The 16957-nt window shown below is 42.8% G+C and overlaps 1 protein-coding gene across 5 annotated transcripts in view; it reads right to left on the bottom strand.

Annotated features, from left to right (window-relative positions):
- Nucleotides 1–16957, bottom strand: part of GIT2 (GIT ArfGAP 2) — a gene marked incomplete at both ends in the record, with an annotated part of 55921 nt that overhangs the window by 20878 nt on the left and 18086 nt on the right. For 4 of the 5 annotated variants that reach the window (XM_080717858.1, XM_080717860.1, XM_080717861.1 and 1 more), the window contains 6 exons: nt 514–656; nt 7114–7225; nt 9062–9159; nt 9389–9461; nt 12723–12774; nt 14171–14216. In XM_080717858.1, the coding sequence (XP_080573984.1) occupies nt 514–656; nt 7114–7225; nt 9062–9159; nt 9389–9461; nt 12723–12774; nt 14171–14216 (524 nt within the window). The remainder of the gene's footprint in view (nt 1–513; nt 657–7113; nt 7226–9061; nt 9160–9388; nt 9462–12722; nt 12775–14170; nt 14217–16957) is intronic. The other variant, XM_080717859.1, reaches the window with a different exon arrangement.

The following is a 16957-nucleotide window of genomic DNA, read 5'->3' as shown; positions in this document are numbered from 1 at the left end:
CACTAAGTTGCTGAGTCTCACTAAGTAGCTGAGGCTGGCTTTGAACCTGTGCGATCCTCCTGTCTTAGCCTCCCAAGCACTGGGATTACAAGCCGTGTGCCCAGCTCAGGACACTGTTTCAGAACCATTTACCTTTCATCTTTGCTCTGCTGAGCTAGCAGTGAACCCAACTTTACCTCTGCAGCACCTTTCATAGAGCTGGCCCTTGAGTGACTGACAAGGAAGGTGTTTTTTCGTGTGTGTGTGTGTGTGTGTGTGTGTGTGTGTGTGTGTGTGTGTGTGATGAGTGGACCTTTTTCTGAGCTACACCCCAGCCTTTATTTTTCATTTTGAAGCAGGGACTCAACTAAGTTGTAGAGGGCTTCGCTAGGTTGCTGAGACTGGCCTGGAACCTGCAATCCTCCTGCCTCAGCCTCCCAAGTACTGGGCTTACAGGTACGCACCAGCACACCTGGCTAGGAGAAAGACTTCTAACAGACACATATCTGCATTCCTGCGGGTGCATCCTCTTACCTTTTGCCTGTCTGCCTTGCTGGCTGTGGTTCCCAGGCCCGTGTCTTCATCAGACGCCACACTGTCGTAGTCAGGCTGGTCGTCATCTTGACTCTCAATACTGTGCTGGTCACTGATTGTTTTTAGGATGAGCTCCACATTGTCTATTGACAGAAGCAAACAACTTTACTTTGTGCTTAAAACACTTTTTCTCTTTCAAAAAACTATTTGTGAGGTGGGGGTAATGGTGCATGCCACTACACAATGCCAGTACTTGGGAGGCTGAGACTCCATCGTTCCTCGGATCCACCTGCTGAATGGGGGCCAACTAAGGAGATGGCTCAGCACAGAGCCACTTGGATGGAGGAGGCAGGTTCCAAGGCACGTACACAGAGAGCACAGCTTCGGATCATACAGGTAAGACGATGCAATGTAGGGTAGTTCTGTTTGTGTTTTTTACTGCGGACAGAATTCAGGGGTATTCTACCTCTGAGCTGCACCCCCAGCCCAATTTTTAAAATTTATAAACAGATTTTTATGAAGTTGCTGAGGCTGGCCATGAACCTGTGAGCCTCTTGTTTCAGCCTCCCAAGTACTGGTATTACAGACGTGTGCCACCACACCCAGCTCAATGCAATGTAATTTGATTTACACGTATTACATGTTTACAAGGCAATATCAATTCAAAAAAATTGTTAAACTAGAATCTAGAAATTAGGTGCTCAAAGAATAGGAACACTGAATCTGAGAGAGAGACAGAAAAAAGTGGATACAATGGACACATGTACATGTCATTACAGCCTTGATTTCACAGCGGGGCAGGGATTGATTCCATAGGCTTGGACACATTTTAAATAAATTACTACTACCCAGGTGTCTCCCATTTCTTTCTGATCTCAAGGTGACCTCTGATTTCTGGTGCTGTTTACAGACATACTGATAGCTAATATTTGGGTGATGAATTCTGGTTCTTTTCTTTTTGCGGGTCTGGGGATAGAACCCAAGGGCATTCAACCTCCAAGCTACATTGCCAGCCCTATTTTGTATTCTAATTTTGAAAGAGGGTCTCACTAAGTTGTGGAGGGCCTTACTAAGTAGCTGAGGCTGTCTGTGAACCGCAATCCTCTGGTCTCAGCCTCCCAAATGCTGGGATTACAAGCATGAGCTACCACGCCCAGCTATGAATTATGGTTTCTTAAAAGGACCAGGAGTTGTGCATGCATGGTAGCACATAACTATAATCCCAGTACTTGGGAGGCTGAGATGGGAAGATCACAGGCTCATAGCCAGCCTCAGCAACTTAGCAAGGTCTCTCAGCAACTTAGTAAGACCCTGTTTCAAAGATAAAAAATATAATTGGGCTGAGGATGTAGCTCAGGGGTAAAATGCTCCTACTTTCAACCCTGAGTACCATAGACACATACACACATAAAATAAATTTTAAATTACTTTCCAATTACTGGGGGTTGAACCCAAGAGTGTCACCCTACCCAGCTCCTATTTCTATTTTTAAAAATAATATTTAAGCTGGGCATGGTGGCGCACGCTTGTAATCACTGCGCTTGGGAGGCTGAGACAGGAGGACCATGCCGGTTTGAAGCCAGTCTCAGTTGGCTTAAGAGACCCTGTTTCCAAATATAATATAAAATAGGTCTGGGAGTGTAGCCCGGAGGTAGAAGGCCCCTGGGTTCTGCCCCCAGTACCACCAAAAAAAAAAAAAAAAAAAAAAAAAATTTTAAAGCCAGGGGTGGTGGCCCACACCTGTAATCCCAGTAGTTGAGAGGCTGAGATACGAGGATCGCAGGTTTAAGGTCAGCCTCAGACACTTAGGCCCACTACAATTTAGTGAGACCCTGTTTCAAAATAAAACATAAAATAGGGCTGGAGATGTTGCTCAGAGATAGAATGTCCCTGGGTTTAATCCCCAGTACCACACACACACACACACACACACACAAACACACACACACACACACAAAACTATTTAAAAACAAAATTAACTCAGGTGTGGTGGCATACACTTGTAATCCCAGCATTCGGGAGGCTGAGACAGGAGGATTGTGCAGGTTCGAAGCCAGCCTCAGATACATAGTGAGGCCCTTTACAACTCAGTGAGATCCTGTTTCAAAATAAAGAATTAGAAAAAAATAGGGCTGGGGGTGTTGCTGTGTGGTAGAATGACCCTGGGTTCCATCCCCAGTACCAAATATATATATATATATATATATATATATATATATATATATATATATATATATATATTGATTACAGATATACTAAAGTTTCAACATGAGAATTTGGGAACTAAGGAGCAAGGAAGACAGAAATCGCCTGTACTCTTTATTTATGTTCAACAATTTCTTCCAAGCATATCTACACATCCAGTCAATTCCTGCTAGTCTTGGTAGTTATAGTCTAAGAAGCTGCTGTGAAGGCTGCACGAGCCAATCCCAAACCACTGCTGCTAGTGGAAATTAGGACTAGGTTCCTTTGAGCCACTGGTCACAAGGTTTTCACCAACTGATTAATAATACACAACCTTTTTGCTTTTCTTTGTGTTTGTGTGTGCTGGACATTGAGCCCAGAGACTTTCTACCTCCAAGCCCAATTTTTTATCTTTTACTTGGGAACAGGCTCTCACTAGGCTGCTGAAAGCCTTGCTCAGTTGCTGAAGCTGGCTTTGAGCCTGTGCTCTTCCTGTCTCAGCCTTCCAAGTCCTGGAATTACAAGTATGCGCCACCATGCTCGGTTCACAGCCTTGTTTTATATGCTTCCTTTTAAAGACACCTTATTTGCCGCGCATGGTGATGCAGGCCTGTATTCTCAGTACTTGGGAGGTTGAGACAGGAGGATCACAGGTTCGAGGACAGCCTCAGTAAGTAGTGAGTCTCTCACCAACTTGGCAAGAACCTGTTTCAAACTAAAAATAAAATAGGGCTGAGGTAGAATGTCCCTGAGTTCAATCACCAGTACCATAAAAAAAATTAAAGATGCTTCATTTAATACACACTGTTCATTAACATTGAACTCATGCCATACTGATGCTCACTGAACATGTATTTGTTCTGTAAGGCATATCTCAGCTTCGTCTTGTTCTTTTTTTCCCCCCTGTGGTACTGGGGATGGAACCCAAAGACATTCTACCTCTGAGCTACACCCCCAGCCCTATTTTTTATTCTTTATTTTGAAACAGAGACTCACTGAGTTGCAACGGGCCTCTAAGTAGTGAAGGCTGTCTGCGAACTGCGATCCTCCTGCTCAGCCTCTCAAATACTGAAACTATTGTTAGTATTATTATTACTTGTGGTACTGGGGATGGAACCAAGGGGCTTTTACCTCAGGGATACACTCCCAGACCTATTTTTTATTTGGAAACAGGGTGTCACTAAATTGCTGAGAACCTCACTAAGTAGCTGAGGATGGCTTCGAACCTGCACGTTCCTCCTGTCTCAGCCTCCCAAGCGCAGAGATTACAAGTGTGCACCACCATGCCTGGCTCAAATCCTAGAATTATAAGCATGCACCACCACGCCTGGCTCCGCTTTTTAAATTTAAAAATTTTTTTGTGTGGGTCTGGGGATGGAACCCAGGGGCATTCGACCTCTTAGCTATACCCCCTTCCCTTTTGTATTCTTTATTTTGAAACAGGGTCTCACTAAGTTACAGAGAGGCCTCACTAAGTAGCTGAGGCTGTCCGTGAACCGCGATTCTCCAGTCTCAGCCTCCTGAATGCTGGGATTACAAGCATGCGCCAAGAGGTACCCCACCTTGGAGTTACAACCTCAGGTGCAAACATCTCTGCCTTATTGCACTTAGGACTTAGGAATACTAGATAGCACCTCTGGTACTAAGCTTGGGTGGGGCCATTTTATTTTTCCCAGTACTGGGGATGGAACCCAGGGGCATTCTCTCTCCGAGCTACACCCCCAGCCCTATTTTTCTTTATTTTGAAACAGGGTCTCACTAAGTTGCGGAGGGCTTAAGTAGCTGAGGTTGGCTGCGAACCTGTGATCCTCCTGTCTCAGCCTCCCAAGTACTGGGATTACAAGCGGGTATCACCATGCTCAGCTTGGGGCCATTTTGTGCAACAAGATGCACAAAAATGTGAAAAATATGGCACTAAATAAGCCCCAATCAGGACGCCTCTGTGTAGTGTAAGTGCTGACACAGGGAAGCTGGCATCATCCCGTTCTACTTCACTCAGGAAGGTGGTTTAGGTGCCTCAAAATGTTTTGCCACTCCAAAAATGTCTGAAAATGACCCTAAAGTGCTTCAAGTACTGATTTTGAATGTTACAAGTAACATTTAGCAAACAGATAAATTTGTACATATGGAATCTGCAGATGAGGATCAATTTTATGTGTATATCTACATGTGGTATGTTTCTTGCTTATATATATGTGTGTGTTTGTGTGTACGTATATGTATGTAAATATGCATTCCTTACAAAACTGCGATTATACTAACCTTTAAAAATTTGTTACTTTATATTACATATTCTCTATAAAAGATGTTTGTGTACCAAATATGTGACTTATCACTCCTCTACCGCTGACTACTTAGTTTCTGTTTTTGTTATTATAGATAGCACACACATAACATTTATGATTATTTCCCTTTGACTAAGTGTAGGCACATTTTGAGACTTCAAATTCATGCAAAGACACTGTCACTGCACCTTCTCTAAACGCAATACACCTTTTCAGAACATCTTTATTTTCACTTGAACTGAAACTTAAATTCCTGAACAGGCAAGAGGAAAAGAACAAACCTGTCAGTTAATGATTCCTGTCTTTGGGGAATGTCATGCTTTCTGGAAACTTAATTTTTACAGCATATAAAGTATAATTTCTGTAATAAGAAAAATATGAAAAAAGAAAAAAACCCAGCAAGGGCACAGTAATGAGATGGAGAGGAAGTTTGTTCCTAAGCATGGAGGTAGGCCCCTGAGCTCCTGAAAGAGACCCAATGAGGCACTGGTGAAATGATGCTCAGTGCTCTCTCTCTCTCTTTTTTTTTTGGCAATTTTTTTTGTTTTGTTTTTGCGGGTCTGGGGATGGAACCCAGAGGCATCTGACCTCTGAGCTATACCCCCTGCCCTACTTTGTATTCTTTTCTATTTTGAAACAGGGTCTCACTAAGTTGAGGAGGGCCTCACTAAGTAGCTGAGGCTGTCTGCAAACCGCAATCCTCCGGTCTCAGCCTCCCGAATGCTGGGATTACAAGCTCCCAGCGAGCGCCACCACGCCCGGCTGGTGATTTTTTTTTTTGGTACTGGGGATGGAACCCAGTGGAATTCTACCTGAGCGACACCCCCAGTCCTATTTTTTTTTTCATTCTTTATTTTGAAACAGGGTCTCACTGAGTTGCAGAGTCTTACTAATTAGCTGAGGCTGGCTTCAAACCTGCGCAATCCTGTCTCAACCTCCCAAATGCCGGGATTACAAGCGTGTGCCACCATGCCCAGCCTCTCTTCTTCCTTTTGAATCATAGTACTTCTTGCCACAGACACTTAAAGTTCACAGCACACGCACACACACAAATACACACACACACACATGCACACACATATTTATTTAAAACTCTGCTTTGGAGGTAAGCAATAGAAGATGAGATGCAATTTCAATTGAGAGATTTTCTTTTCTTATGTCCTTAGTAAGATTTAAGTTAAACTTTTGGGCTTATTTCAATTATTTATTTATTTATTTATTTATTTATTTATTTATTTTGGTGCTGGGGATTAAACTCGGGGGCATTCTACCTCTGAGGTACAACTTCAGCCTTTTTTTTTGGGGGGGTACTAGGGATGAAACCCAGGGGCTTTCTACCCCCAAGCTACACCCCCAAACCTATTTTATATTTTATTTGGAAACAGGGTCTCACTAAGTTGCTGACAATCTCTTTAAGTAGCTGAGACTGGCTTCGGACCTGCACAATCCTCCTGTCTCAGCTTCCCAAGTGTTGGGATTGGGATTACAAGCGTGCACCACCACGCCCAGCAGCCTCTTTTTTAAAGTATTTTTTATTTGGAAACAGGATCTCACTAAGTAGTTGAGAAAGCCTTACTAAATTGCTGAGGCTGGTTTCAAACCATGATCCTCCCGTCTCAGCCTCCCAAGTACTAGGATTATAGGCATGTACCACCATGCCAGGTTTCATGATGCAATTTTATAGGGAAAGTAAGTGGCTCAAAAGGAGACAATTATGCCTAAGATAAATCTGAATAATAGTTAACAACCTTGAAATACTGCTAATTCAACAGGGCTTCACTGGGTAAACTTTTCATCACATTACCATTAAAACTTATAGACCTTCTAAGTTATGATGCTGATGACTACTTTAACTCATTTACAACTTTATTTATTTTTTGTAGTATTGGGAATGGAACCCAGGGGCATTCTACCTCCAAGCTACACCTCCAACCCTCTTTTTTATTCTTTATTTTGAAACAAGGTCTCACTGAGTTGCAAAGGGCCTAAGTAGCTGAGGCTGTCCACAAACCGCGATCCTCCGGTCTCAGCCTCCCAAATGCCAGGATTACAAGAATGTGCCCAGCTTCCTCATTTACAACTTTAAATGAAGTTGAAAGAGCCAGAAAGCACACAGAAGTTGGACACTCACCTTTTGAACTAGAGAGAGAACTTCCCTGCTGCCTCCTCTTGGCATCACTGAGAATGTCGATGACCAGTGTGGCAAATTCATGGGCATTAAACCGAGCTAATTTTTGTCTGCCCTAATGGTGAGAAAATAATTGGAAATATTCCTCAATGTGAAAATATAAACATGTGACATAAACAATCACACTAAAACAATCAGACTATTAGTAGACTTCTGCAAAGATCCTGCAGCATATCAAAGTATAGTTATTCACAGCCATAATCAAATCAAACAGTAGTATTTTCCATAATAGTTTAAAACCATTTATATAAGAGAATCTCTTATTTATTTATGTATTTATTTATTTTGTGGTACTGGGGTCCCTGGAAGCCCTTCTACTTCTGGGCTACATTCCCAGACCTATTTTATATTTTTATTTGGAAACAGGGTCTCTTAAGCCAGCGCGGCTGGCTTCGAACCTGCGCTATCCTCCTGTCTCTGCCTCCCAAGCGTGGGGATTACAAGCGTGCGTCACCACGCCCGGCTTGAGAGTCTCTTAAATCTCTTAAGTAAGAGATTTAAATATGAATTTAAATAAATTCTTATGCTGCATATTCATTTTTGTGAACAAAGGGTTTGGCTGGAGACATGGCTTAGATAGCCCCCGTCCGTCTCATTTTCTCCAGAGCATGTCAGTCCCCCAAAATGTAAGGGATCCTAAGTCCCTGGGGGGATAAGCGAGAAATTGTGTGAACACTTTGCCTAGCATACACGAGGCACCAGCTACCTAAGTAAGCAGAATGGTCGTACTTGACACTTTTCTCCTATTAACGGTTTAGTTTTGAAGTAGACACAGTAATGGAAAGTTGGTTTGGAGGAAAATTTCTAAAATTTCACAATAAACCCAGTTATGATTCAGATGCAAGGATGCTCTCCTTACATCTAGTCGCTAATCATAAAAACTAAAACACTTTCCTCATTTATTCAGTATTTCTTGATGGGCGCTGAAGCTGATTTTTATACTCTATTAATGTATACAGTGTTTTCATGAAAATCATTGTGTGCAAGTCTATTTTCAGTTTTATTGGAACATAATCCCAGCCGGGCGTGGTGGCACACACTTGTAATCGCAGCACTTGGAAGGCAGAGATAGGAGGATCACAAGGGTTCGAAGACAGCCTCAGGAGTTTAGTGAGGCTCTCAGTAACTTGGTGAGACCTTGTTCTCAAATAAATTAAAAAACAGGTCTGAGAGTGTAGCCCAGAGGTAGAAAGCCACTGGGTTCCATCCACAGTACCATACACATACACACACACAAAAAGAACATAATCCCAAATGAATTTTCTATAAAAGGATGTGCTTAATTTTGAACCTTTTGAAACTGGTAAACAAACTGCATTTCTGAACCTTATGGCAATTTAAAATCCTTTCTGTCGTGTGAGAAAGCACATCTGCCCACACTGGCAGCTGGAGCATCCTACGTTGTATATTTTGCTAATCTGTCTTCAGGTTGCTTTGTGAGGTTAGACATTTCTTCATAAGCCATTTATATTTCGTCCATGAGTTGTTTTCTATTCTTCCCCAGTCTATATCTACCATTTTTCTTATCTTTTTGAGTTGTGTGTGTATATGTGTAAAGGATATTAAACTTATTTTTTTTTTGTTTTGGTGGCACTGGGGATGGAACCCAGGGGCCTTCTACCTCTGGGCTACAGTACCAGACCTATTTTTATAGTTTATTTGGAAACAGGGTCTCTTAAGCCAGCTGAGGCTGGCTTTAAACCTGCGCGATCCTCCTGTTTCAGCCTCCCAAGTGCGGGGATTACAAGCGTGCGCCACCACGCTCAGCTTAAAGGATATTAAACTTTAATCAATGAAAACACTTAAAACATTCGTCCTAGGGACATGAAACACCATGACATCAGCCATTCCCCCAATAGCACCACTAGTTATTCTCAATGGAGCCACTTGCCTGGTTTCGTGTAGATGAGTACTCGGGGTTGACAGGAAGAAAGGGGACGACGGTGGTCTCGGTTACCAGGGTGCTGTGGTTTTGCGTGGCAAGCCAGACTAACCAGAGGAAAGAGCCAGAGACAGAATCTCATCACACCTGGGTGCCACCATTCGTTACTAGGGAGACTCGGGGAGCACACTCGGAAGCCAACACACGCAAAGGTACACGCCGACACACGCGCTATCCGGATAGCAGAAATGGGGCGAGCAAAACAGTGAAGCTGGCAGAGGGTCGCTGCCCACTGATAACAGAAGCTTAGCAGATAAAGCCACACGGCAAAGTCACCTGCATCAGTCTCTCGCCTGTCAACTTCATCGTACACATCCATGGCAAGTTCTTCAAACAAATGATTACTTAGCTGAAAGTAAAAATATCAGGAACACAAGGGACAACGATTAACACCAGGAGACAAGAGGGGACTGTGACTTATTTACCCTTTTATCTCCAATGTCTTATTCAAAGCCAGTGCCTAGTAAACACCCCGATGCACACTTCCATTCCCAAAGGCATACTGCGCCTCACTACCCTGGGACACACACAGGGCCGCTGCCATAGAAGGAGGTGGCCGGCAGGTCCAGCTCTCTACTCTCCTGACAGCCCGTCAGTCTCATGCTCTCGAGAGCATGCCAGTCCTCCAAAATGTAAGGGGTCCTAAGTCCCTGGGGGGATAAGTGAGCAAATTATGGCTGAGAGGATAACGGCATCCTTGCATAAAGCCTGGGTCAGGCCTCAGGTTCCCTTGCTATCTTGCTCAGTAGCATCCTTGGCTCCAAGAGCTGAGCTTCCCCACAAAGTACAGCCTAACTCATCGGTACTTTGTGTAGTGTCAGCTCACAGCATCATCACCACATGGCGGGGGCCTCGCTGGCAGCAGCCGGGCACAGGGATGGGGAGGGTTCTCGAGGTCTTCCTGACTCAAGCTTGGTGAGGCTCGGCAGGGAAGCACCATCTCTTTCTGCACTCTCTGTCTCCTGAAACTCACCCTAACAATGAATTGGTAGCTGTGACTTTTTAACTGACTGCTTCCCTACTCTGAGGACAGATGCTCAACCTGGAATATTGCCAATTGTGTTCTAAAACAGTTCTGAGCACTTAATGGGGGCCCAAGAAAGATCCACTCCCAGACTCACCTGGGAGTGCAGCAATTTAAAATGCTGGCTAGAGACCTCATATGAACACATGAAATATGGACAACACATTTCCGAGTGAAAAAAGGATAAAAAAATCTATAGCTGGAAATTATCATTTCCAATTTTTAAAAATTAATACATGTATGAAATAAGAGCTGAAAGAAATACAGAAAAACAGTGTACCCGAGTCCACCAAGAATATGAGGATTGAGGATGATTCCCCTTCCCTATTTTCAATTTCTCTAATTAAAAATAGTCCCTGAAAGCTTGTTGCCAGATAGATGATAAAGGGTTAGGAGCTTCAACTTGCTTCATAAATGTCCAGTTTCTCCTTCTAAAGGGCTACAAGCTGATATTATCATCATTCAACAATGACCACGCTGGCCAATATTGACAGAGGGTCTCTGATCCAGGTACTGTGCTAAAGCATCCTTATTTAATACTTACAACACCTCTGTGAAGACAAGACTTACTATTTTCCCATTTTACAGATAGGGAAATTGAGGCACAGAAGTTAGAGCATGCCTAAAGCCACAAAGCTAATCAATAATGAACCTGAGATTCAGCTTTAAGTTTCTCGCATGTTGACATTTACTAGTTCAGGAATACAGCGATCTTTGTCTAGGCTTTTTGTTATGGAAAAAGAAAAGGGGGAAGGGAAGGAGACGAGGAGGAAGACACTGGGAATAAATGCTGACCCAGCACTGGAGAGCATGGGGGTGTTGGGGGGGGTCCGCAGGTATCAGAAGTCACCCTTACTGAGTTCTGATCTGCAGCCCTGCTGCATAACCATGCCCCTCCAGGGGAGGACACCGCGGCACAGGGAAGCAGAGGAGCTCTGCAGGGCTGAGAAATGAACCTGACCAGTCTGACCCACAGCTCGTGTTCTGCCTGCTAGATGACACATAACCTCAGCTTTCATGCAGCTTCTAGCCTAGCAAATGCAGAAAAGTTCAACGGACTCTGTGTTCTCTTTAGGTTTTCATTAGTTATAATAAAAGTTTGCTAACATGGTGAGCAATTAAAAAGAAACCACACAATATTTTGTGCTGACTCTAAAGCTTATCATCTTTTTTATTTTATTTTTTCCATACTGAGGATTGAACCCAGGGGCATTCTACCTATGAGCTACATCCCAGCCCTATTTTTTATTTTTCATTTTGAAATAGGGTCTCACTGAGTTGCGGAGGGCCTCACTAAGTAGCTGAGGCTGGCCTTGAACCGGTTCTTCTTGTTTCAGCCTCTTAAGTACTAGGATTACAACCATGTGCCACCATGCCCAGCTCACAGCCTCCTTAATTTAAGAAAGGTTCACAGAGACACACAAAACTGCAGATATAGAACACAGAGACACCAAACAAATTGCATAAAATACATTTATTTCATAATACAGTTAAATACTAGTAAGGATCATTCATTTTATGTAATATTTAATAATACTTAATATTATCTAAGGTTCTAGCAAAGGGTCTTCTGTAAAAGGGGGTAGGAAGAGAAAACCGCCAGTTAGGAAAGTTGTGATTTCAGGGTTGGGCTTTGGGGAAGCTGCTACCTACATTGGAAGTGGTCACAAAAGGCACGGAAGCTGGGCCAGGGAAACATGCAAGAGCAGAGGATTCCTGGAAGAGGACCTGAAGGAACTAAAATGCAGCCTTCGACATCCATACACATAAACGCATGCAAGCACACACGCACATGTATAAAGGGGAGGACAAGGACTAAACAGTGGGTTGGATGATGCCCTCAAAGGTTATGAAAGAAGCTAAAAATCTTGGTTCTGATTCAGAGAGCAATAAAAAGAGAGTGGAATCTGGGGGTTGGAGTGGCTGGGAAGCACCAGCTGAGGTTTCATTTAAGGGAAACAGTCCTCAGAAAAGTCATTTTCTTGGGGCCTTGAGTAAGGCTGGGGTGGGCTGGCTGCAAACACACACAGATTGCAGTGAGGCTGTGACTGCGGAGCTGGACAAGCTCTCAGTACACATACTGGTCGGACTATCATATGTTAAAGGCACAAATTTAAAAAGCTACCATGAACGGCACAGACGAGAGCTATCACCATGGTGCTGAGTGAATCTAGGGACTCACTCCCAAGCCAGCCTCAGCCTTATCATTTCCTAATATCCTATGTGGCTATGAGAACAAATCTCAAGAAACCTCCACTTACTCATCCTCACTGAGAGAAACTAGGGAACTTTCATGAGGAGAAACAATTTCCTAATGTCCCAGGCAAGTCTTCACTTTGAATAGGACAGAAAAACGGGATTCTTTGAAACAGAGCCAGTGAGGTGGATACATTAAACTCAGCAAGGCTTTGTCTTCACTGCTACACAGCTGTGACCTGCTTCTAACTTAGCAACACTCGGATATTGCTGTGAAATATGTTGTATGAAATAAAGTCATCTGGTGCGATAGGTGAGGTGGACTGAGACCGGGACGCAAAGGATGCACAGATTCCCATACTGGGGTTCACAAGGGAGAGGGATACTCACAGACTGAAGTTTCTTTTTAGCAGCTTTTGCCAATTCAGACAAATCCAGGCTGCTAAGAAAATGTACAAAACTAATAAGCAAATAAGTAGAACCATGTTCATAAGCTCTGTAGAAGACCCAGGGAATGAAAAGATTAGTTACAGTTCATGGACACTTATCTGAGCCAAACATTCTACGGCCCAAGAGATCGGAGAGGACACAATTTGGCCAGGGTAAGTCCTTCTAAAAATACAATAGTCATGTAACATGGTACAGAGGAAAAACATTACCCACCAAGTAAATGACAAAGCTACCACCAAGTTAATCTGTAGGCCTTAATGGAAAGAGTCACTTTTTAAAAAATATTTTGGTGGTACTGGGGATTGAACCCAGGAACACTCTACCTCTGAGTTACAAAATCTTGCCCTATTTTATTTTTTATTTTGAAACAAGGTCTCACTATGTTGCTGAGAGTCTGTGCTGCTGAGACTGTCCTCAAGCCTGCGGTCCTCTTGCCTCTGCCTCTCAAGTACTCGGATTATAGGAACACGCCATTATTCCTGGCCAGGAATCACAATTATTGAAGTATTCAAAAACAAAGAAAAAAGAGCTGGCAACATGGCTCAGTGGTAGAGCACTTGCCTAGCATGTCACAGGCTCTGAGTTCAAGCCCAGTACTCAAAAAAAAAAAAAAAAAAAAAAAAAAGGAATGGCAAGAGTACATCTGGAATAGCAGTTAATTCGTTTTATAAACTCTTGAGTATGTGTGCAAAGGTAAACGGCTAAATAGGGGTTAAGGTTCAATCCTGTAGCAGTTAACTTGCCTGATCTTATAGACCAGGGGTCAATAAATTATAGCCTTCTTTTTGCTCAGCCCATGAGCTAAGACAAGTTTTTATATTTTTAAATAATTAGAGAACTAAAAAAAAAAAGGAAGACTAATGTTTTATAAGATGTGAACGTTATATGGAATTCAAATTTCAGTGTCCAGAAATAAAACTTTATTGGAATACACATGACCATTCTTTTTCAGAGCCCATGGAAACTTTCAGCCACACTGGAAGAGTTGAGTAGTTGCAACAGAGGCTATATGGCTCACAGACCCTCTAACAGTCATTCTGTAGTCCTGGGGGGTGAGGGGGAGTGTGCTGGCCTGTTCAAGCCAAAGAATAGCATCTCTTAGGATATGGAAGTCATGTATGTCACGTACGATACGCTGCAGCACCACGACTGGCTAGAACAGTGATGTGTCACTACTCTGACTTCCTTATCAGGAAGTTTCTTGTGCTTTTTCAAACTTAAGCTTTATATGATGGTTTACTTACGGCCGTCTTATTTCCAAATTGTATAGCCATAAAAGAGAAAAATGTATGGGCTTTGTTAAAAACAAAGTATCATACACTTAAAATTCCATACAACCAAGGAGACAGTGGGGCATAAACAAAGAATTGGCATTTCAATGGTCTCACCTGTCCGCCATTTGAGGTATTATAAAGTGCTGTCCATTTTTGTGATCTGAAACAGAAACCAAAGTTTTGCTCATATAAATGCCCAGCTAATCCAAGAATTTAATGCTATTAAAGTTTTCTCTAAGCACTGGTTTACCTGTATCCCATAAATTCTAAAATGAGATGTATTTTCACTCAGTTGAAAATACTTTCTAATTTCCCTTGAGCCTTCCTTTTAGAGCCATGGGTTATATAGGAATGTTCTGTTCAATCTCCAAGCACTTAATTATTTTCTAGTTTTATTTTGTTATTTAGCTTAATTCTGCCATGGTTTTAATTCTTTGGAATTTGCTAAGGTTTGCGTTGTGACCCAGGATATGGCTTACCATGTTAGATGTCCAATGAGCACTTGAAAGCAGATGCCACGCCGGGCGCGGTGGTGCACGCTTGTAATCCCAGCATTTGGGAAGCTGAGACCAGAGGAACACGGTTCGCGGACAGCCTCAGCTACTAAGTGAGGCCCTCTGCAACTCAGTGAGACCCGGTTTCAAAAAAAATAAAAATAAAAAAAATAGGGCAGGGGGTGTAGCTCGGAGGTCGAATGCCCCTGGGTTCCATCCCCAGACCCGCCAAAATAAATAAATAAATAAATAAATAAATAAATAAATAAATAAATTCCCAGCCCTGTTTATTTTTTTTATTTTCAAAAGGGTCTGGCTAAATTGCTAGGTCCTTTCTTCTTTTGCATTTTTAAATTTTTTTTAAAGAAGGGGTCTTGCAATGTCAGGATGGTCTTGAATTACTGAGCAATTCTCTCAGTTCAGTCTCGGGAGTGGCTGGGACTACATAACTGGCTTGTGTCACCACACCCAGCATGAACATTTTCAATCAAAATATCTTCTGATTATCTCATTTTTGTGTGTGTGCTGGGGTACTGGGGACGGAGCTCAGGGGATTCTGCCTCCTAACTACACCCCAGCCCTAAGTTGCAGAGGGCCTTACTAAGTAGCTGAGGTTGTCTGCAAACCACAATTCTCCTATCTCAGCCTCCCAATTACTGGGATTACAAGTGTGAGCCACCATGCCTGGCTTATCCTTTATTTTGAAACAGGGTCTCACTAAGTTGCTGAGAGCCTCACTAAGTAGCTGACATTGGCCCGGAACCTGCAATCCTCCTGTCTCAGCCTCCCAAGTACACCACAAGTGTACACCACCACCTCTGGCTTCACCTATTATTTTAAAATCAGGTTGTCACCATATTCTATTGTGGAGTTTCTTCCCTGCCTCTCATTTCAACTGAAAAAGAGGAACACCAGCCATGCAAAATGTGCTGTTCTATGGTTCCTACATACATTTCCCCTGTGATCCAAAACAGAAAAAAGTTAATCATTTAATGTATTTGGCATTTTTTTTTTTTTTTGGTAGTACTGGGGATGGAACCTAGGGGCATTCTAATTTCGAGCTACACCCCCAGCCCTATATTTTATTCTTTATTTTGAAACAGGGCCTCACTGAGTTGCAAAGGGCCTAAGTAGCTAAGGCTGTCTTGAACTGTGATCCTCTTGTCTCAGCCTCCCAAATGTTGGGATTAGAAGCATGTGCCACTATGCCCAGCTTCTCCGTAGGTTTTTTTTTTTTTTTTGTGGTACTGGGGTTCCTGGAAACTCTTCTACCTCTGGGCTACACTCCCAGACCTACTTTATATTTTTATTTGGAAACAGGGTCTCTTAAGCCAGCAAGACTGGCTTCGTACCAACGTGATCTTCCTGTCTCTGCCTCCCAAGCGCAGAGATTACAAGCATGCGCCACCACGCCCGGCTTTTTTTTTTTTTTTTTTTGTGGTACTTGGGGTGGAACCCAGAGGCTTTCTACCTCCAGGCTATACTCCCAGACCTATTTTATATTTTATACTTTATTTGGAAACAGGGTCTCACTAAGTTGCTGAGAGTCTCACTAAGTGGCTGAGGCTGGCTTCAAACCTGTGCGATCCTCCTGTCTCAGCCTCCCAAGCGTGGGGATTACAAGCGTGCGCCACCATGCCTAGTTCCATAGGGTTTTTAACCACATCTTTTTTTTTTTGTTGTTGTTGTTGTTACTGGGGATAGCACCCAGGGGTGTTCTCTGAGTTACACCCCCAGCCTTATTTTACTTTAAAACAGGGTCACATTATGTTGTGGAGGGCATAAATTATTGAGACTGGACGCAAATCTGCGATCTTTCTATCTCAGCTTCCCAAATACTGGGATTACAAGTGTGTGCCAGCACACCTGGCTTTTAACCATATATCCCTTAAGAGTCTTAATTTTAAGTGGTTGTGCTATGGGTATAATAACTTTTACTCCCCCCCCCCCTCCTGTTCTTCCTGTTACTCAACCTGGGTAATTTCTAGTGATTCATTTTCAATTTACTAATTTTTCTTTTTCTAATATTTTACCATTTCAAGTAGAATGTAGAAACATTGCCACATCATACTTTTTCTACCCACTCCTTTCCTGTTGCCACGGTCACGCTGTGTTCCATTGACATGTTCTAAGAAACTGCCTGATGATTGTTTTTGTTTTCCACTGTCATACAGATCTTAGAGAACATTAAGAATCTACTATATAACTCAGGTACATATCATTTCTGATGCTCTTCTTTCATTTCTGAAGTTCAAGATACTCTCCAGTATCATTTCCACCCAAAGAATTTTCTCTAGAATTTGTTAGACCATGAATTCTCTTGTGTTTCTTCATCTTGGAATGTCTTGATTTTGCCTTCATTGCAATGGTCGTGTGCTGCGCCTTCTTCCAGTCTAAAATGGAGCAA

The sequence above is a fragment of the Muscardinus avellanarius genome, assembly GCF_963383645.1.
Source record: "Muscardinus avellanarius genome assembly, chromosome: 21".
NCBI lineage: Eukaryota > Metazoa > Chordata > Mammalia > Rodentia > Gliridae > Muscardinus > Muscardinus avellanarius.
The sequence above is the reverse complement of the archived record's forward strand: the minus strand, read 5'-3'. Positions and strand labels throughout refer to the sequence as shown.